The sequence below is a fragment of the Parus major genome, chromosome 4 (assembly GCF_001522545.3).
Source record: "Parus major isolate Abel chromosome 4, Parus_major1.1, whole genome shotgun sequence".
NCBI lineage: Eukaryota > Metazoa > Chordata > Aves > Passeriformes > Paridae > Parus > Parus major.
The window spans coordinates 42728560-42747592 of NC_031771.1; the positions used below are offsets into that span (position 1 = coordinate 42728560).

General features: G+C 37.6%; 1 protein-coding gene across 2 annotated transcripts in view; it reads left to right on the forward strand.

Moving 5' to 3' along the window:
• The window catches only part of SCFD2 (sec1 family domain containing 2), a 187357-nt gene that overhangs the window by 22649 nt on the left and 145675 nt on the right, over positions 1 to 19033 (forward strand). For both annotated transcript variants that reach the window (XR_002001651.1, XM_015624487.1), the window contains exon 3: positions 7739 to 7866. Coding sequence is in view for 1 of the 2 variants with exons in the window: in XM_015624487.1 (XP_015479973.1) it covers positions 7739 to 7866 (128 nt within the window). In the remaining variant the exon portion in view is untranslated. The remainder of the gene's footprint in view (positions 1 to 7738; positions 7867 to 19033) is intronic.

The window sequence follows — 19033 nt, forward strand, 5'->3', positions numbered from 1 at the left end:
GCCCTTTATCTGAGAGGCCCTTGGCATATAAATCAAACAATAACCTCTCTGTTTTGACTCAGTGCCAAAGTATACAGCCACAGTTGAGTCTAGGACAGATTACACCCACTGAGTGGCTTGAGGGCTTAGAGTGAAACTGGGAAATAACCATTGAATTATTCAGGAACATATTTGTGTTCTTTAATATTGGCTGTTGGACAGTTTTTTTGTGCTATTTGCTTCATGTTCTAATCATAAGAACCAATACATGGAAGCATTTTAACATACATCTAAGTGAGGATGTGAGAATAATGTTCTAAGTTGAGGTGCTGCAAAGAACTTGGTTTTTAAATGTGTGTGTTATGCCGTGTTGCAAAATTTTTATTCATCTGTGGCAGAGGTGGTAATTTTCATGCTCTTGCTGTTTTATGAAGGCACAATACCAAGATGAGATTAGCTTTCTGTATGATTTTTTCTAAGGTTAGGAAGGATTAGAAAATAGTTTCAGTTTCTACTGCCTGAAGTTCATTTAATTAGCCTGAGCAGATCTGCCAACTGTACAAAATGTTCAACAGCACAATGACAGCCCACTGCTAGGAACCTCTTTAACTCTTCACGTTATTTTGCTTTCTTAGAAATAATGGTAGTCCCTTCTGGGGCTGTGCAACTTACTTTTATTTGAAAACAAAAATTTTGTGGCTTTTGTATGTTTCTCTGAGTAAAGTATTGCTGAATCTTTAGCTGAACACACATTGGCTTAGCCCATCAAGAGCAGATGCTTGGGATATGCTCAAATTGCAGCCATGCTAGAGATTGAGCTCTTGAAAATGATGATAGCTGTTTCTACATGGAAAATTTTAGATAAATTATGTTGGAGCTGTTTGGTCACTTTCAGAAGGGTGAAATGAAGAGCAGCTTCATTCTCTGAGCCCAGCTGTATTCTGGAAACATGGCAGTGTGGAGCTCTTCTCATCCACCTGGCATTCCCCACAGTATGTCTGCACAGTCCCTGTGGCACGGAGGAGCTGCTGTTCCTGGGAGGCTATTCCAGATGTTGTTGGTTGTTTCCCATGGGGGAGCTGCTGTATGTGTGGTGGGGTGCAGACAGGGACTTGGCTGTCCCCACCACAGTTGTCGGGCTGGCGCTTGTCCCCAGGAATCCGCGGTACGTCCGGTGTAGCCTTGGCGCAGCCTCCGCAGCCAGCGAACAGCAGGGCAGTTGGAGGAGGGAGGATGTCTCTTGATACGTGGCCCTTTGCTCCAGGCTCAAAGCCAAATCGCTGCATCTTATCTCAGGCTCGTGCTTGTCTTTGCTTTATCGGTATTCAAATGACATATTGCAGCAATGCATTTGTCCTTCGTAGTAATGGTCTACTGACCACTGGTGGTGTTTTTTGAAGTGCTGTGCACTTAATGTGGGTGTAGCGTTGTCTTTAAAGAAATGTGTTATTGCAAAGGCAATACTTGGCAGCACACCTTTTTTTTTTTTTTTTAGCAGTCACTCAGGTTTGGGCAGCTTTGTGGTATTAATGACCCTCTAATTTAATCTTTTTCCCTTCTGACTGACTTTTTCCCTTCTCCCTTCCTCTTGTGGAAACATACAGGCGCAGCTGAGTTGTAAAGCTATATAGACAAAAGGCAAAAGTTTTGGTGATACAATAACCACGGAATTTATCACATGTTGAGACTAGCACAATTTTCCTTCTGATTTTTTTTTATCTGTGAAAGCATAAACATGACTACTTTGTTATGCTGAAATTCTGTTATTTCAGTTGATTAATATTTGAAACCCACTCACAGTTATTTTCTGTCTCCTATTCAGAGCCTGTGTCAGCAAATTGCTCTTTGAAATCCCCTGTCTCTTGCCAGGTGTATAATTAAGAACATTTGTGTAGTCTTTCTTCTTTATTAGTATCTTGCTCATATGATGTCCTTCACCTGATTATTTGCTGTTCATGATGTTATGATGTAGGCTGTGCTTTCACCTGATGCCAAAAGATTTGAAATCAAAATAAAACTGTTCCAAGTCATCTTTTTCTTCCTTCATTTAAGCTACAGGAGATCTGTGAAGGAAACTGTATGTAGATATTGATTTCTCAATTTAGCCTTTGAAAAGGTTATAGAAGAGACTCTTTTTTTCAGTAAGCCTGGGGCATGGCAAGACCTACATGTAACTGAAAAAAATGCCAGTGTTTTATAAGGAGAAAGCAGGATGACCTGAATTTGTCCTGTTAGGCAAAGAAGTCCAGACAAAAATCCAGCAACAGATAATGTACATGTCACTTTTATCTTCCTTGACTGGACATTAGATCACATCATAATAATTTGTAATAGCTTGCCAGAGACTACATATGTGGCTGATAATTTTGGTGATTATGGTATGCTGCTTGGACAAGAGTGTTTGACTTGTTTTTATTGGTTAGTTACTCATGCTGATTGAAGAAATAGGTTGCCAAACAAATACAATAAATGCTAGGAGGGTTAGGAATGGTCTATTCATGCATCTGAAAACATAAAGGTAAATGAGGAGCAGTTAGTAATTGAATGAACATATTTTCTAGTATAGGCTTATCACTTCCTGACCTTTTGCTCTTGCATTAGAGACAAGGAAGACTATATTTTAATAATTTGTAAATAATAGACAAGACCTGAAGCAGTAAAGGAAGTAATATCTTTCTGTACTGGTGGTATGAAGCAAGACACATGTCATTTCAGCCAAGAATAAATTGTGGTGTTGTTCACTGGACCCCCTCAGGATAAGTGCCCCCAGATTTCTGTCCTTGCCTCTAGTTTTGCATTTGCTGTGAGGGTTTCCGCTCCATTGACGGGTGTTTGATTTCACCTATTTCCAGATTACTGCCTCCAGCTTGGTAAAAGCACATCCCAGTGCCACCAACCACCCCTGTTCTCCCCAAATTTGTTCAAAATGAGTGGCTTTGAGACTAAGCCTACAGGTGATCATGTGTAGGATACTTTCTGTCTGTTAGATAAATTTGGCAGTGTTTTCCTTGCAGGACTGGACCAGACCAGATCAAAAGAGTAAGTTATAGTTATTTTAAAAGATTAGGTATTTGATAATCAACCTGTAAATGTCTAGATCAAACAAATTAGTTTAGTTATCAGATCACATTGCTGAAAGGAGTTCCATGGGAAAGAGAGCAAGCTCCCCCACACTGAGTATTGCTAAAGCTAATGCACCATCACCAAAAGAACCCTTACATCTGCTCAGGGTTTTGGTTTTTCCACCCTGACATCTTGCAGGCTTTTTCACCCTGCATCTTGTAAACAACGGATTTAATTGTGTGGTCTTTCCTTTGGATATTATAAATTTGAGAAGCCAGCTAATTAGCCACTTCATGGCTAAATCATTTTATTATTGATCTTTATTTTTGTTTTTCCATCTCTCCTATCTTTAATTAGAGAAAGTGTTCCTCTGGAGGCTGTAGATTGGAGCTGCTTTGAAGCACCCGCATCAACCTTTAGTCAGCATGGAACATCCCAGTCTTTCTGACTAGTTCTCATCAGCACCTTTTTCCTGGCACTATTGCCAGCTGCAGTGTCATTTTAGGATTCATATAGACTATGGATCTGATGACTTGGTCCTTTTCCCCTCTGTCTTCATGATTCAGCTTTGAAAACTGGCGTGCAAATACCAGAAGTAGGGAAGCTGCATCTTTTAGTTGTCTAGATTTCTCCCTCTTTCTGTATAATAATTTTCATTGTCATTTTAAAGTACAAATTATATACAGTTACATTTTAATTAGTTTTGGAACAGAGAATGTCTCATTAAAAAAAATTCTATGAGGGAAGGGAGAAATTTGCCATTATGAGATGTCTGTCAGAGGCTGCTTTATGTAAATTGAATGATATAACTCTGTCCAATGGGGCTTTTCAAGGACTTATGTTTTTTTCTCTGGACCTAGTGTGATATTTTCATTTAATAAATCTTCTACCAGGTTACTGCTAAGCTTGTTTTTATTAAATTCTGTTTTCTGATATAACTGGTTGATTTGATACAATACAATGACTATAGTGATAAAAGAAACGGACAGGATATCAAATCTGTGAGCAAAACTCTACCCTAGTTGGTGAAACTGATATATCAGAGAGGTCCCTGAATTTTTGTGTTCTCTTCGTCAGGCTTGCTGTGCCCTGCAAAATATTTTTAATAGAAATGCACAGAAATGTGTACTTCAATATTTACCTAATTTTGTGACATTCATTTTGAAGGGTGTTTTTGAATTCCTGAGCTGTACTGTTGTGCAACTGTAAAAGATTTATTTTTTCTTCAGCAAACCATCATCATTCAGACAGTATCTTTTAAGGATTTTGTAATGCATTGAATATTTAAAAAAAACCTGTTTCATTTCAGAAAACTACTTTCAGAGTGCAGAGGTTGACCAGATAATGTGTAAAATCAATACATAGTTCTTGGGAAATCAAGGAATGCAAGATGAGGGAGAAATTTGAATTGGGGTGCTGGATTCTGTAGAATTCACTGATTACCAGTGTCACCAGACTGGGGCATTTGCACCAAAGCAGAGGAACTGCAGATGGGAAAAAGAGGAGGGGAAAGGCACCATGACAAGAGCTGGAAGGCAGTTGCAGACAAATCTTTCCCCGAAAGGGTAAGATAAGATAATATATTTTCCAAGTGTTAGAAATCTCTAAAAGGAAAATGTTGTGGTAACTTCTCAGATCAGGCAAGAGGCAACACAAGAGCCCTGTACTGTGTCCTACTTTTTCATTCCCAGCAGTCATTCCTGTCTTGTCACTGATGAAGGTTAAGAGTGGGTGTTTTTCAAAGCAAAAACCTTTCTTGGAAAGGGTAATAGAGGGGGAACAGGAAAAGTGTTACCAGTAGAAAAAATATAAGTACTTTTGTGACTCTTTCCCCCTATTATATTAAAAAAAAAAGAATGACTGTGCTTAAATTTTTTTTTCTGTGGATTGACCTAGTCAGTTGACTGTGTTAGCTATTGATATACATTGACCTCATCCTGCTTATATATAGTTATATATATGAGACCTAAACCACTAAATGTTCTGCAAAGCAGTGAGAAGAAAAATGTCTACAGAAACTCTGGATGACAGAGATGTAGCATACAGACTTGTGGTTGACTCTCATCTCCTTTAAGGCTGTACCATAGCTGTTTTGATTTTTGCTATTTTTGGTGTATTAGAACAATGCTTGGGGATCCTTCAAACTTTGGTCCTTGGCATTAAAGAAAAATTTACAGTGGCTAAAGGAGGAATTAAAAATATACAAAGCAAAAAGCCAATCCACACCCCTCTCCTTTTTTTCTTTTCTTAAGGCATTAGTATGACTCATTCTTAATTTTTGTTTCTTCGTTTAGTTTAAAATAATGGGTTTGTTATTTTGGAGGGGTATTATAGTTTATTAACAAGTTGAAGTACCAGCTGAAACAGGGACTTCTGGTAGTGATGATACTGTACAGTATGATAAATGTTGCTTCCACACATGGTGTGAAAACAGAGCAGCAAGCAAGGATAATGAAAAAAATGGTGTAACCTTATCACATGCACATTTATTGACTTCTATAGGTGCTTTTAGGATGAGTTTTCCACACTTTACTGTTTGCTAAGTATCTTTCTGAGGTATAGGAGTGAGAAAGATGAGACTGAAAAAACCTGTGCAAAATATGGTAGGCTTTTATTTTAGCTTCCTTATGTTGCTTGTTTTCCTTTGTTTGAAAAGCTTAGCTCCTGGTATCTTGTTTATGTGACACTCTGTGCTTATATTTATGGTGATGAAGAGAATTGTGAGAATGAGAACAAGTTAAAGACCTTAAACAGAAGCTTGACTTTATTTTCTTCCAAATAGGAAAAAAAGAATTTTTAAACCTAGCTTCATGCTGCTTCAAGTCCAGTTCCTGATCTCTATAGATTTGGTATTGGACTTGTATGTTCAGGAAGAGATTAGTTACCAGGCAATGCAGTGACCTTATAAAATCCAAACCTCAGGCACAGTTGTAAATTACAGTGAGACATACTCTGTGAATGTGATGTGAACATGATCAATACAGTGCATTATCAAGTGATGTTGGGTGGTTAGTAGATTGAGTAGATAATCTGTAAAAATAGCATAGTTGAGGATCACAGAATCAGAGCTATTAGAAGACCTCCAAGATCATCAAGTCAAACCTCTGAGTACTCCCATGCCCACTAAATCACAAAGTTCCAGATCTACTAATTTTTGGACACTTCCAGCTGTGGTGACTCCACCACTTCTCTGGGGAGCCTGTCCCAATGCTTGACAACCCTTTCCATTAAGAATTTTTTTTTTATTGTATTGAAGCATCTAGTTGCTTTGTAAATCTTTCATTTCTTGTATGTAACATACAACATATATTGTATGTTACATATCAGTGTTGTTTTCCTTGTGAATAATCTCCTTGGAGCTGCTGCCCATGAAAAGTCCCAGCATCAGTGCTCAGATCGCACTTGGTGATGGAGTAGAGATGCTGCAGGTGCTCCAGCTGCTTTTAGGAGGTGCTGCCTTCTGCCTTTGTTTAGAAGGATGTTGAGTTGCCCTGTGTGAAAGAGAAATGGAAAGACTGTGTTAGGTCATCTATTTTTTTCCTTTTTTTTTTCTTCAAACCATTGTAGTAGGGTGAAATTTACACTTCCTATTAGTTTGTGATTTGTTCAGAATAAAGGTAACTCATCCTTCTTCTCACAGTCCTTCCACCCACTCAGGCTTTGACAGAGTAGTGGGTTGCTTGGATGTCAGAAATGGGGCTTGGTGATCCTCTTACCTGGTTTGGAAGACAGCACAGATTTGCTAAATACAGCCCTGCTGTTGAAGCAGAGCATAAGAACAGCTGCTCTGGAATGGGTATCAAATGAATTATTATGGATTTCTGTGTCCATGAAACAAAGCTTGTTTTGGCATGTTTATAAGTATGTTGTAAATGACATCAAAATGTCTTGAGGAATTAAATGTCTCATGAGGAAAAAAAAGAGGGAAGCTTTTCCTTTAAAACATAAACTAAATAAATAATAAAATAAAAAAATCAGCATAGTTAATACCAATGTGTGGCTTTAGCCCCAAGCAAGGGATTTTCCTACTTTATCCTCCCCTGCCACTGAGAGAACACTGAATTCATTCACACTAGCAACAAATGCAGTGTCCTGGAGGAAAGAGAAGACTGACAGGGAACTGAGTGCAGATGAGTACACAAATACCTAATTTAAGTTTAGCAGCAACAACAACAAAAAGGAAATCAGTAATTACAGAAATCATGAGGACAAGCTGATTTGTGCTATGAATTATTCATTTCATATACAGAGAATCCATGAAACTCAAAGTGACAGTAGTTCATCAAAATTATAACAGCCTTCAGCATTGGAAGTACCAGCTTTGGGATTTAAACTCTCACGGCAAGTTAAAACCCATCCTTTCCATAGGTTTTTAGTAACTGAAGAAGTTTGGATTGTGTCTAATATTCTCATGATTGAACAGTAGTGATTACTTTTAGAATGATATGCTTATTTATTATACGTTAATTCTAATGCTTTATAATTGGTAGCAAAAAAATCTAGCTTTTCTGTAAAGCTGTAAAAACTGTTCTGCTAAGAATAATCAAGCTTTTATATCACTTTTATTTTTGCTTGTATCTCTTATCCCACCTAAGAGGTTAGTAAGTAAAAGCATTCATCTCAAAACATAAATGTTGTCTTACGTTTACTCCATTATTCAAGCAATGTTTAGTGTAATCATGTCATTTTCTTACAGTGATCCAGCTGCTAAAGCTCTCTGGGAGTCCTTCATGAACCTCAAACAAAAGGAAGCTGTGATGGAGGCCAGGAGACACCTTGTGGAGGCTGCAAGCAGAGAAAATTTACCTATTAAGATGAGCATGGGTGAGCAATGTGTCATAGTCTCCCTTACATAGTGATAATGTGATGAGATGATGTCAGATAGTCTCCCTTACATAGTGATAATGTGATGAGATGATGTCAGCTTCTCTTTTTCCACATAACCCTCTTGGACAAAACCCACCCATTCTTGGTTCATCCCCATGCTTGTCAACAGGTTTCAGGTGACCTTCATGACTACCATAGCATCTTTCTGGTATATAAGTGGGAGATAATTTAAAAAAAAAGAAAAATACAACAACCATAAAAAGATTGAGAACCATGGAAAAACCTTGAGTTTTAGAGGGAGGGTTTTAAAGGCATGTAAACGGTTAGCAATGCTACATGTCTTTATTTTCCAGAGCATGACAATTTTTTTTATAAAAAAGTTAACAAGATTTGTGTCCTGAAAGCAGACATTGTAAATAGCAACTGGAAGTTGTGCAGCACTTGCATATGATGACATTATGTAGGTAGTATTTACATTAAATAGGTAATGAGGTTTATGTCAGGTAAGGATGCCTGGTTCAGGGGAGTTGAAGCTGAAATATCTGGAAACACTTTAAACCTAATTTTTTTCAAAATATTAGGGAAACATTGAAATCCATTGTGTCTTAATCCAGCTCTTTTAGAACCTCGTCCTCATCATATACCATACTCAGTAAAACATGGAAATTGATATATTAGATATATAAAAACTGGTATTGCCTCTATCCAGTAATATTTTTTGTATTGTGTATACTCTTAGTTCTACTTTTTGCTGAACTTTTCATCAAGAGAGAAAAGTTCTTGTGGGAGTAACAGATTTTTATCTGTGACTCCAGAGTATACTGCCAAGATATTGTAGAATTGTACAACCAACTCATGAATTCTTTACAGCTATAACATGTGAGATATTGTATGGTCTTTACAAATAACTAGAGCATGCATTTAATAGAATATTAGACAGAAATACTAGATTTCTGCAACAGTCATATTGCAAGCTGTTTTAAAGGAACGGAAAAGGAGTAGCTCAGAAAAGGCTATTACAAATTTGTCTGAAGGAGGGAAGTTTCAGTAAACAATAAAATTCTTGTTTAAGTTTTTAATATGTGTGTGAGTATTCACCATAATAATGTTAAGAAGCCCCCATTATTTTTCTGTGACACTGTAAAAGCAATTATTATTAATGTTGAAATTCATCTTAGTTATACAAGTAATTGCTTCTTGTCTTTAAGAGGTAATGATCCATCTGTGACCTTTGCTCCTTTTTGTGAATGATTAGGTTAGCCACCCTTTCCTCTGTGTCCCCTTCCTGGGGTATCCAGCAAAGGCTGCAGTAACTTAGTTCTTAATCACAGTAGCTGACACTGAATGTCTTACATCCATGGGCCTGATGCAGTGCTGTATGGAAACATGAGTTGATGGTGAAACAAATTTCTGGTTTTGTTGTTGTTGAAATGTAGCATAAAGTAATATTCACAGAATTTTGTTCTTCTGTGAATCATGTATTTATCTTGCACTAGAATTATAATCAGTTGTTAACTTTGTAGTTGAAATTCAAAGGTTGAAGTAAAGTTTGAAGCAGTCTTGTAAATGACAAACAGGGATAAAATCAGAAACAAGGAGAGGAGGACACTACAGTCACCAAAATAAAACATTTCTTATTGAGCAGAAATGCAGAAAACCCGAAACCCACACCCAGATGTGATATTGTGCAATGACACGTATTTGTTAATGACGTCTTAAAATGGCCAGCATTCACTGCTTGTTCACCGTGCTGCAGAACATCTTACTTCCCTGTAGGGAAGCTGCAAATTGTCCTGTTTATCAATTGCTACATTTGCTGAGAAGCAACAAATTGTAGTGGCCTGTTCTGGTCCTGATTGCTGTGTTTTTTTGAAAGGCTCCTTCCACTGCAGCTGTGATATGAAGCAACTCTGGCTGGAGAGAAGGGAAATGTTTTCCCTGGGCTCTGTGCTTAGACTGGAGGTTTTATGACTTTACCTCAGGTTCTGCCTGTTCTGGAAGATCTCGGTGGATTGCACATTGTTTGTCTCAACACACAGGGTATTTTCTCAGTTTTTTATGGCCCTGATATTAAATGTCAGAGATTTTCTAGCATGAAAGTTTCCTCTTACTCTCTTTACTAAGACCAGCTGTGTCAGATGGTAAGAGTATTTTCCTTACTACTTCTTTTTTTGCTTTTTTTTTTTTTCCTCCCTGGAAATAAGGAGTGAATTACATTTGAAAGCAAAGCTTTGAATTCCATTTGGTGTGGCTGAGCCCTCCTGCAGTGGCCACCTGCCTGAAAAACTGCATCACTTGTGACACTGGCAGCATGGGAGCCCTGTGCAGTGATGGGAAATTCAATCCCATCCTGTTTCTGTATTTTCAGTGAAAGGAAAATAAATTCTTATGTTTTCTGGGCTTTGAAAGGCTGCTCATTGCTCTGTGGTGTTCGTGTGCTTGCCCACGTTTCCCCTGCAAGGGATGTGCCTGATTCCCAGCTTTCCTCTTTCTCTGCCTGGCTGCATGTGGCAGGAGCAATGACAGTTCTGGGAGGTCACACAGCTCAAGTTTTTGCTTTCTGATATCTTCTGAAGGTGTCCTCCTCCTCCTGAGAAGGAAGAAGACTAGGAAAACTGTAGAAGGGGACACATGTCTTCTTTCCTGCACCTCCAAATGTGTGCAGGGCACTGGGAAAACTCCATCTTTTTCCATTGAGATAAGCAGGAAGAGAGGAGATCTGATTAGGGAGAAAAAAAGAGAAATAAAGGATACAACAATTATGGTTACATTTTTTGAGCTGGGTAGATTTGAGCTCTGCTTTCAGATGCTCTTGATTTGCATATTCATTGTTTTAGTTGTATCAAGGGAAGTGGTAGTGGGGATGTCTGAAGTATTTGTTTGCATGTGAATAGGTGAAGCTGTCCTTTTCTAGATGTCATTTAAATAAAGAGGCATTAAGATATTGCATGTCAATCTATATACATAGATGCACACTTCAAAAAACTCAGAAGCCAACAAACAGCACTTTTTAAGAAATACATCAGCTCCATTTTTCCTCTGAGGTATTTGCATTCATATGTTATGTACCCAGATGAGTGCTGGTAAATACTTGCCAAATTTTGGTCAGATATCCTATTGTGTAGGTGTTAATACATAGGTGTAAATTATTTTGGTATAATAAAAATCCTGTCATTTAAAATATATTTTATTTCAAGAATTAAATATCTTTTTGAAAAGCTCTTTGGAAGACAAGATTGTCTTAATAGCTTTTGGGTAAGATTTAAAGTATTGTGCTAAATTTAAGTGAAATTGTAAATACTGGAAAGGGATTACTTCTGCCCACCCCTTAGGAAGTGCCTGTAACGAAGCTGCTCTGGAGCAGCAGAGAGATTGCTGCTTTTTCCATTCCTGAATTTCCTGCTCCATTCTTCATAGGTCTGATGCATATCTTAATCACCCTCAGAGCATGGCTGCCCCTGACTCTCTCCTTGAAAGCTTTACTATTAGCATAGTGTTTGGCAGTGGTAAAAACTTCACTACAAATGTTCTTTTGTGGCTTTAGCAACACCCTCACTTTTCTGTTTGAAAAGAGCACAGTAAACCTTGACTGAGTCTGAATTCCTTTATTGTGTCTTTTTACTGGCATGGAGACTGATGAAAGTTGAAACACTGGTATAGTAACAGAAACAACATGCAGTGTGCTGTTACACAAGCCCTTGTTAGCGGGAGAAAAGCCATTTGGTTTCTTTCCATTTGAATTGTACAAATACAGTTTTAAAAATCAAGCTCACTATAAAATTAGCAAAGCCTTAGTCTTTGTGAATTAAAAAAAAGAGTGTTTTAACTTTTTCAAAATCAGGGGGTTTTATATGGGTTGAACTGAACTCTTATTTGAGTAGAAGTAGGAAGAGGCTGACAGTCTAGTGTGACAATACAAAATAATATTTTGAGTTTAGAGCAGTAGTTTAAAATGGACAGGATAAATACAGTAAATCAATACTTTATCTAAAAACGTAAAGCATATAAAATGTGCATTATTTTCTTTTTAATGAAGAGTTACATTGGACTGCAACAGTATTTAACATACTATTTGTTCTTTGTGAGACCAATATAAAAATACTTAATACCATAATAAATTTTTGGAATAAATTTTAAGGATAAGAGCTACCAGCCAAGATATGAGCTAATAAGGTGGGTAAATACACACACACTCACACACACACACAGGCGCGCGCGCATATATATATATCTTTCTAGATAAAACGAGTCTGATCTCAGGTATCTGAAATTCACCCTGGCCAACCATTAGGACAGTTTTGTGTTGGAGACAAGTAGTGAGACAACACCAGTCTGAGTTTGAGATCCTTACAAGGGAGTAGATGGAAAGTCATCATTGATGAGCTCAGTGTGGTCCGTGGGGTATTTGAATCATTCTGCAGCACATCTCCGAGTAAGTAGGTACCTGGAAAACAGCTGGGTTTGGAGACACTATGGCCCCTCATTTTGCAGAGAAGACATAATATTGTGGATTGGTTCTTGGCATTCTTATTATGTTTCTCTGATGCCTGTTTACCTGGTCTCCAAATCCTTTGGGAGAGCAAGCAGCAGGATCAGTAAAGCAGCAGCTCATGAAGTGAGAGGCTTCCTGTACCAACTCAACTGACACAGGCCTGGCTTAGCCTGAGGTGTCCCAAATGTCTAATAGCTGGTCTCACGGTGCTTCTTCAAGGGCTCCCTGATCTTCTCAGGGCATTTTTCCAAGGAGAGGGAATGCTGTTTTTCTCAGACCTGAATTCCTCCCATTGTTCAGCCTGGATCCTGAACAGGCAGTTTTTAAGTTAAATTAGTCTGCTCTTTGTCTCTTTAAAAGTAGCAAGAATCCTGCAGTGTGGGACTTTCTAGCCAAGTGAATTTTTTTCCAGCCTATTGCAATAGTGAGTTCCTGATTTCTCCCTGTAGTGCAGCTAAAATCGTAGTCTTGACCTGAAGCAAATGTTCCCAACCTCAGTGATGGTCAATATAGCAGATGTTTCATTGCATCATTCACCCCTGGAGGCAGGAAGGCTTTTTGCTTCTTAGCGTGCTAAATGTTTTTGAAGACTTTGAAGTGTTTTTGTAAAGTTTGGAATTATTCCTATTTGAGTGGCTTCTGTATAGGGTTTTGCATTCCCAGGGGAATACACTTTGAGTATCATGGAGATAGGCTTTCCCTGGTAACTGTTGGTGAAGGTGGCTTCTGAACAGTATTTACCACATTAAGAACTGTAGGAAGATATTGACATTACAGCTGTTTCATTTTGCGGTGTTAAAACAGGCTGAAGTTCAGGGCTTCAGCCCTGCTGAGGGCTCACCTAACTAACTAAATAGATCCCTATCTTCTGATAGTCATCTGGGTTTGCCAGTTTAGGACATAAATGTTCCAAGCTCCACATATGCACAGAGTATGTAGCCTTTTGCTCTTTTTCTTAAACAATGAAATTTTTCACTTAATTTCCATAACTCATTAGATGTAACAGAAAAGATGAAGGATACTCATATTCCTAGCAACAAAGTTCTCTGTTTTTCAGGAGATGTAACAAAGTAGCTGAGATGGAGAGATATTCATGAGCAGAAGTTTGGTTTTCATCAGTAAGCGACACTGCATTAGTATGTAGTATTGTTTAGAAGCATCACCAGCTGAGGAGCCATCTTTGTACTAATCATTATACTTCTTTCAAGCTGGATGTTGTGCCTGTTCATTTTCTTTTCACTGTCATCTGCTGATATTCAGAGTAGGGTCCTTGAGAGCTTGAAATAGTTGCTCAAAAGAAAAAACAAGCACAACTCAAAGTAACTGCAACTATGTGAAGTGAGACACCCCTATGCATATTTTGCAATTTATCCATGCTTTTTTTTCCTGTCTAGCACATCTAGGTTCCTGTAGTTGAAAGAATCATGTGATTTATAAGGAATAGGTATTTATGCTCTTGGTGTGAATCCTGTGCAGGTTGAAGATTGAATTGAGTTCTTACTGGGCTTGGGAACAGCTGTTGGTGTGGAGGCAACTGTGTGGCAGAAGCTTGGTGGTAAAGAGGAAGTTAAGGCAGTGGCAGAAAGCTCATTTTGAGAGCACAGCTATTCATCCTTTCTTACCGGGTGTATCCCAGAGGAAGAATTACGTGCAGTAAAATTGATTGAAAAGGTCTGGCAGGATTTTCTCCCTTTTTGATGACTGCTTCCATCATAGCAGAGAATTAGGGATATTAACAAATAGGGATGAAATGGAGATTAATCTTGGGTTGAAAGGGATCTCTGGAGTTCATGTAGTCCAACCTCCTACTCATATCAAGGACAGCTTAAGAGTTAGGCTAGATACGTTCTACCTTGTTCAGCTGGATTTTGAGTATTAATGTGGTGGGTTGAGCACTGGCCACTAAATTCCACAGCCTGTCTGGCTACTCTGCACCAGTCTTAATGACTCTTGTGGAGAAAATGTTCTCTTTTCTGTACCGTTTGATTTTTCACATGCTGCAGTGTGTGACTACAGCTTCTTGTCCTCTCACTCTGCACCTCTGAGATGTCTGAGTCAGTCTTCTTACCACATCCGTGAAGACAGTTACACCCCTCACTGCTTTCATATCTTCAGATTAAGCAAACGCATCTCCCTTAGCTTTTACTCATGCATTTTCTCTGGCCTAAAGCATTGTAGTGACCCTTCTCTGAACTACTCTAGTGTGTCTTGTACTGTGGAGCCCTAAACTTCATATTCCAGATGCTGTCTCTCAAGTACTAAATGGAGATTTACAACCACTCTCCTCTGCTTACCAGTTGCATTTGTGCTGATGCCACCTAGTACATGATTTGCTTTAATTGGTGCAAGGGCATATGGGTGATTCATGTTCAACTGGACAGACACATTTAATCCTGAACTTTGAAGGACCTAGGTCACTATTCTATGAGTTTCATAGTGAAGGAACTCTCAACCAGTGGAGCAATACAGTGTATTTCATGAGGAAGAAGTGAAGTCTAAAATGAAAAAGGCAGCTTGTTCTTATCCAGCTCTGTCAATCTTGTAGCTGCTCAGCTGATTCTGTCATTTATTTTTTCTGGTTTTGTTTTTCCTTTGCTTAACAGCTTAACAATTTCTTTTGTTTGTCTCTTACCTTTCCTTGCTCCCCTCCTTCCTTTTCCTACTGAGTTGTCTTTCAGAGGTTATGCTCCTTTATGAACTGGGGAAAACACCACTTCATGTCTGTCTGTTACTTGGTCACTAGTTTGTTTTATCTTTAATGGCAGAGTATCAATTTGACCCTCAAAGTACAGGATTTTTTTTTTTCTGGGAAATGTACACACTCAAATCCATCTGAGGTGAGAAGAGAGGGAAAAATGGATCCTTGAACATCTGTGTTCTTTATACATACTGTCTGAAAAAAAAGTACTTTGGAGTACTACATCCTAATCTGAATAGGAGAGATGAAAAGAATGGTTTGGAATGTGCAATCCCACTGGCTTCTGCTACTGCAACAACAGCCACAACTTTAGAGAATGAGTTTGGAAGGGGTCCTGGGAGTTAAGTACTGCCCTATTCTTCAAGGAAGCATACTATGTTTATAGAAGGAAACTGAGATTGATAATATGAAGTGCACTCATAACGAAAATTATTTTTAAGCAGAATAGGTAAGCAGAGATGTTTTAATCCGAAACTGCAGCTACCCAGAATAGTATTGAAATTTAAAAAAAAAAATATATTCTTTGGGAGCATTCTGTAGCCTCTCTATTGCAAGAAGTTTATTTGGAGGCTAAATTTCTCCCTGAATATTTTAGGAAGGTATTCCCTGCAGGTGACTGTAAATGGCTTTTAGCTGTTCTTGTTTAGCAGATCAAGTGTTCTTCAAATTTGTTTTGAGTGTTGTGAGTTGGTTTGAGTTAGGGTTTTTTTGTTTGCCTAATGACTACTTAATTATGTGTTGTGTGAATTTACCTTAAAAAATAATGTAATATCAGGAGTACTCATTCCTGATTTAAGTTTAAAGAAAAGTTTCAGCTCATTCTGAAATTCACACCAAACACCATGCTTTACCCTAAGGCCTTGTTGAATTTTTTTTACTTTATTTCTAATTCTGTGACTTCATATTCTTGTAAAAATAACAGTTCTTAGGTTAAATTAGTTTTCAAAGTATCAGTAAAGGTCTCAATTGTGCCTCATTGTTCTGTGAATAATGTACTGCATGCTAAGTAGTTTCTTGTGGTGTAAGATGAGTAATGGTTCAAGCCCTAATAAAATTGTAAAGCCTGTCATATTCGTGTCTCATACCTCATCTACTTTGCACTTCACTGCTATGAAACAGTTAGCAGATGGAAGTGAAACACAGAACCCTGTGCAGTGATGAGAAACAGAAAAATATGTTGGTAGTATGTTTTCTTTGATTAAATTGTAGTTGGCGTATGGGTGCAGGACTATTTGGCAAACTTTACTTTTAAGAAGGGAGTGGGGTGACATTATTCTTTCTATGTACCTGGATTTTTTTGGATAAAATTTTAATTTTTCATTATTTTTATATCAACTTTTTTTGTGGAAAATAAACCAAAACACTGAAATATAAACATAGGGCCAAGTCTCCTTCTGTGTCTGGTTGTGATTAAAGTTGAAGATAATTCTTAAAAATTTTTAAGTAAACACAAGTGTTGCTCTTGCAGAAGTTCTGTAAATATGTCATTTCATTATTTGTATTATTTCCTAATGTCATACTGCAGAGCTTATATAAACTTCAATGTGAAGTCTTTTTGTCTTAATAAAAGTATAAGGAGAAGCCTTCTTTAATGTGGTCTTTCTCTAGACAATTTTAATGATGTTCGCAGTAGTTCAGAGTAAACACTGATGTGCAGATAAACGTTTGTGAAGTTTGGAAACAAAGGTTTAATGAAAATCTACATTGTTACTCTTTTTTTTTTCTGTACTGTTTTAATCAAGAGAAAATGATTTTGAGTTAAAGGCTTAAGAATTTAAATAGCATTTACTTGCACATATACTGGCAACTGGTATTGTTTTGAGGGATTTCATAACTAACTTTACTCATTCATTTTCTGGAATCTGTAGTAGTAGCAAGTCAGTTTCTAACATCTCTAAACAAATGGCTTTTATACCAAACAAACCAAATTGTTCAGAAAAAGTTGAAAGGTGTCTTCCAGTTTTTGGGTACCTGTGAGTCAGTTCTGATAAAGCTAGATCAACTCCTTCTCTATAAGGAGATTTAAGCTGATTAAAAAGAAAAGAAATATCTACACACACACACACACACACACACACACACACACACATATAATTTTAAAGTATCAGTTATGAATGCTGGTACAACTTCCTGAAAAGAAATAATTGTATTACCATCTTCTGTTCTCTGATAAATTTTATTTGGTGGGGTTTTTTGCAGGTAAACACCAGGCTTTTTTTACCCACTAAACTTTCTTTATTTTTTTCTGATATTGAGTTCTATTGTATCATCTCAGTCTTGAAAGTATTTTGGTTTTTGAGTTGGAAGTTGTTTTTTTAAAAAAAAAGTCACTCTACAGTACACTGTCCATTTGTGATAATCAAGATGTGGTTAAAAATACAGGAGCAAGTCCTTTAAGCCTCATTTTATCTGGGTGAAAAATAAAATACTTCAAGCTCAGAAAATGAAATTCACTGCAATTGCTGTTCTTCACATTTGTGGGGAAGCAGATTATTTGAAAATAAGATAGAACTTGCTGTGATATCTTCATTTTGTAAGGTGTGTCAGACACAAGGACTGTGTTTTACATCAAGGAAGAATTGACGAGTGTGGGTTGGGAGATGCTGGTTCTGGCGTGCAGTAGGAACACATGGCACCTGCACTTAGGTGGAACAATGTTGTGGGTATCAGCACTAAGTGATGTACTTTGTGTGTCTGATGATTACAGAAAGGACTTTACGTTTTTCCCCCCTACTTTTTTAACATAAGCAGCTTCTAAAGTGGCTGAAAGTGATATAGAAGTGAAGGAGCAAAGCGTCACCAAGAAGAGCCTGTGTCAAAGGATTTAAACCAAAGATAAAATACGTGCCGATGTGCTTGCAACATCTGTGGGTGTAAAACTTGAGGTGGAACATGGCAATTCAGTACAACTGTGTGGGTTGCCCAGTGCTTTTTTTCCAAAGTATAATTGTGTAAGCCTCTTCATTCAGTCTTGCAAAGGATGACTTGTTACACAAGAGACATGGTGAATTACATATGTACATACTCATATATCATCATGTTTTCCATCCCTATTTAATTGCTTACCACCCCAAATGATTGTTCAGATATTCTCAGCTGCAGAAGTCTTCCAGAATTCATAAGAGAAGCAATAAGTCCTGTGAATAGTGTACCAAAGAAGAACAATAACCTCCTTTTCTCTGGGGCAGTATGCCAAGAACACAATGAAGTGCTTCAGTGTCTAAGAACATATGTCCTAGGGCTAAATGAGGACATGGGTAAGCCACCTGACATTTCCTTGGGAGTGTTATTTTTAAGACAAAAAATTTTATTCATTTCTGAAAGAAGTTTAAAGTGTTCTGGAGATAATTCAACCAAATTTGTAGATTTCAAGTCCTTTTGCAGTCACAGTGAATTACTGTTTCTAGGGGTTATTGGGTTTTAAGGGCTGGAGATTCTCTGTTTGGGAGTTGGCCTAATACTCTGTATTTATTAACTTGGTGGAAGTGGTAAAAACTAAGTAAAAAAATCCAACCCCTATACATATTTACTCATGATTTTGAGGAGTATTAGTTAAACTCTGGTATGCCAGTATTAAATTACAAGTTTAATATTGAAGATAACCTCTGGGAAGCTTAATTCTAGAAGATGAGATTTCACCTGTTTATTCAAACAATTCTCTTCTTTTTAAATTTGCTTTAATGTTTAGGAGGGCAATCAGAGAGTATTGTAGGCACTGGCTAGAGATAGTTACTTTTTTTTGTGCATACTGACTTACCAGTCAGAAGAGGGAAAATTGAATGGTAGAGTACAGAAAGAAGGAAACAATCATTTAAAGCGCCAGAACATTAGAAAACAAATTCTGAAGGACAGAAAAGAAAAAAATTATCAATTCATGTTGAAACACCTAACCTATAAATTATTTAAGGCCTTTAGGATGTATTTGAAAACATGACATTGTAGATGGACTAGGAGTCATAAATCATTACTAGGGT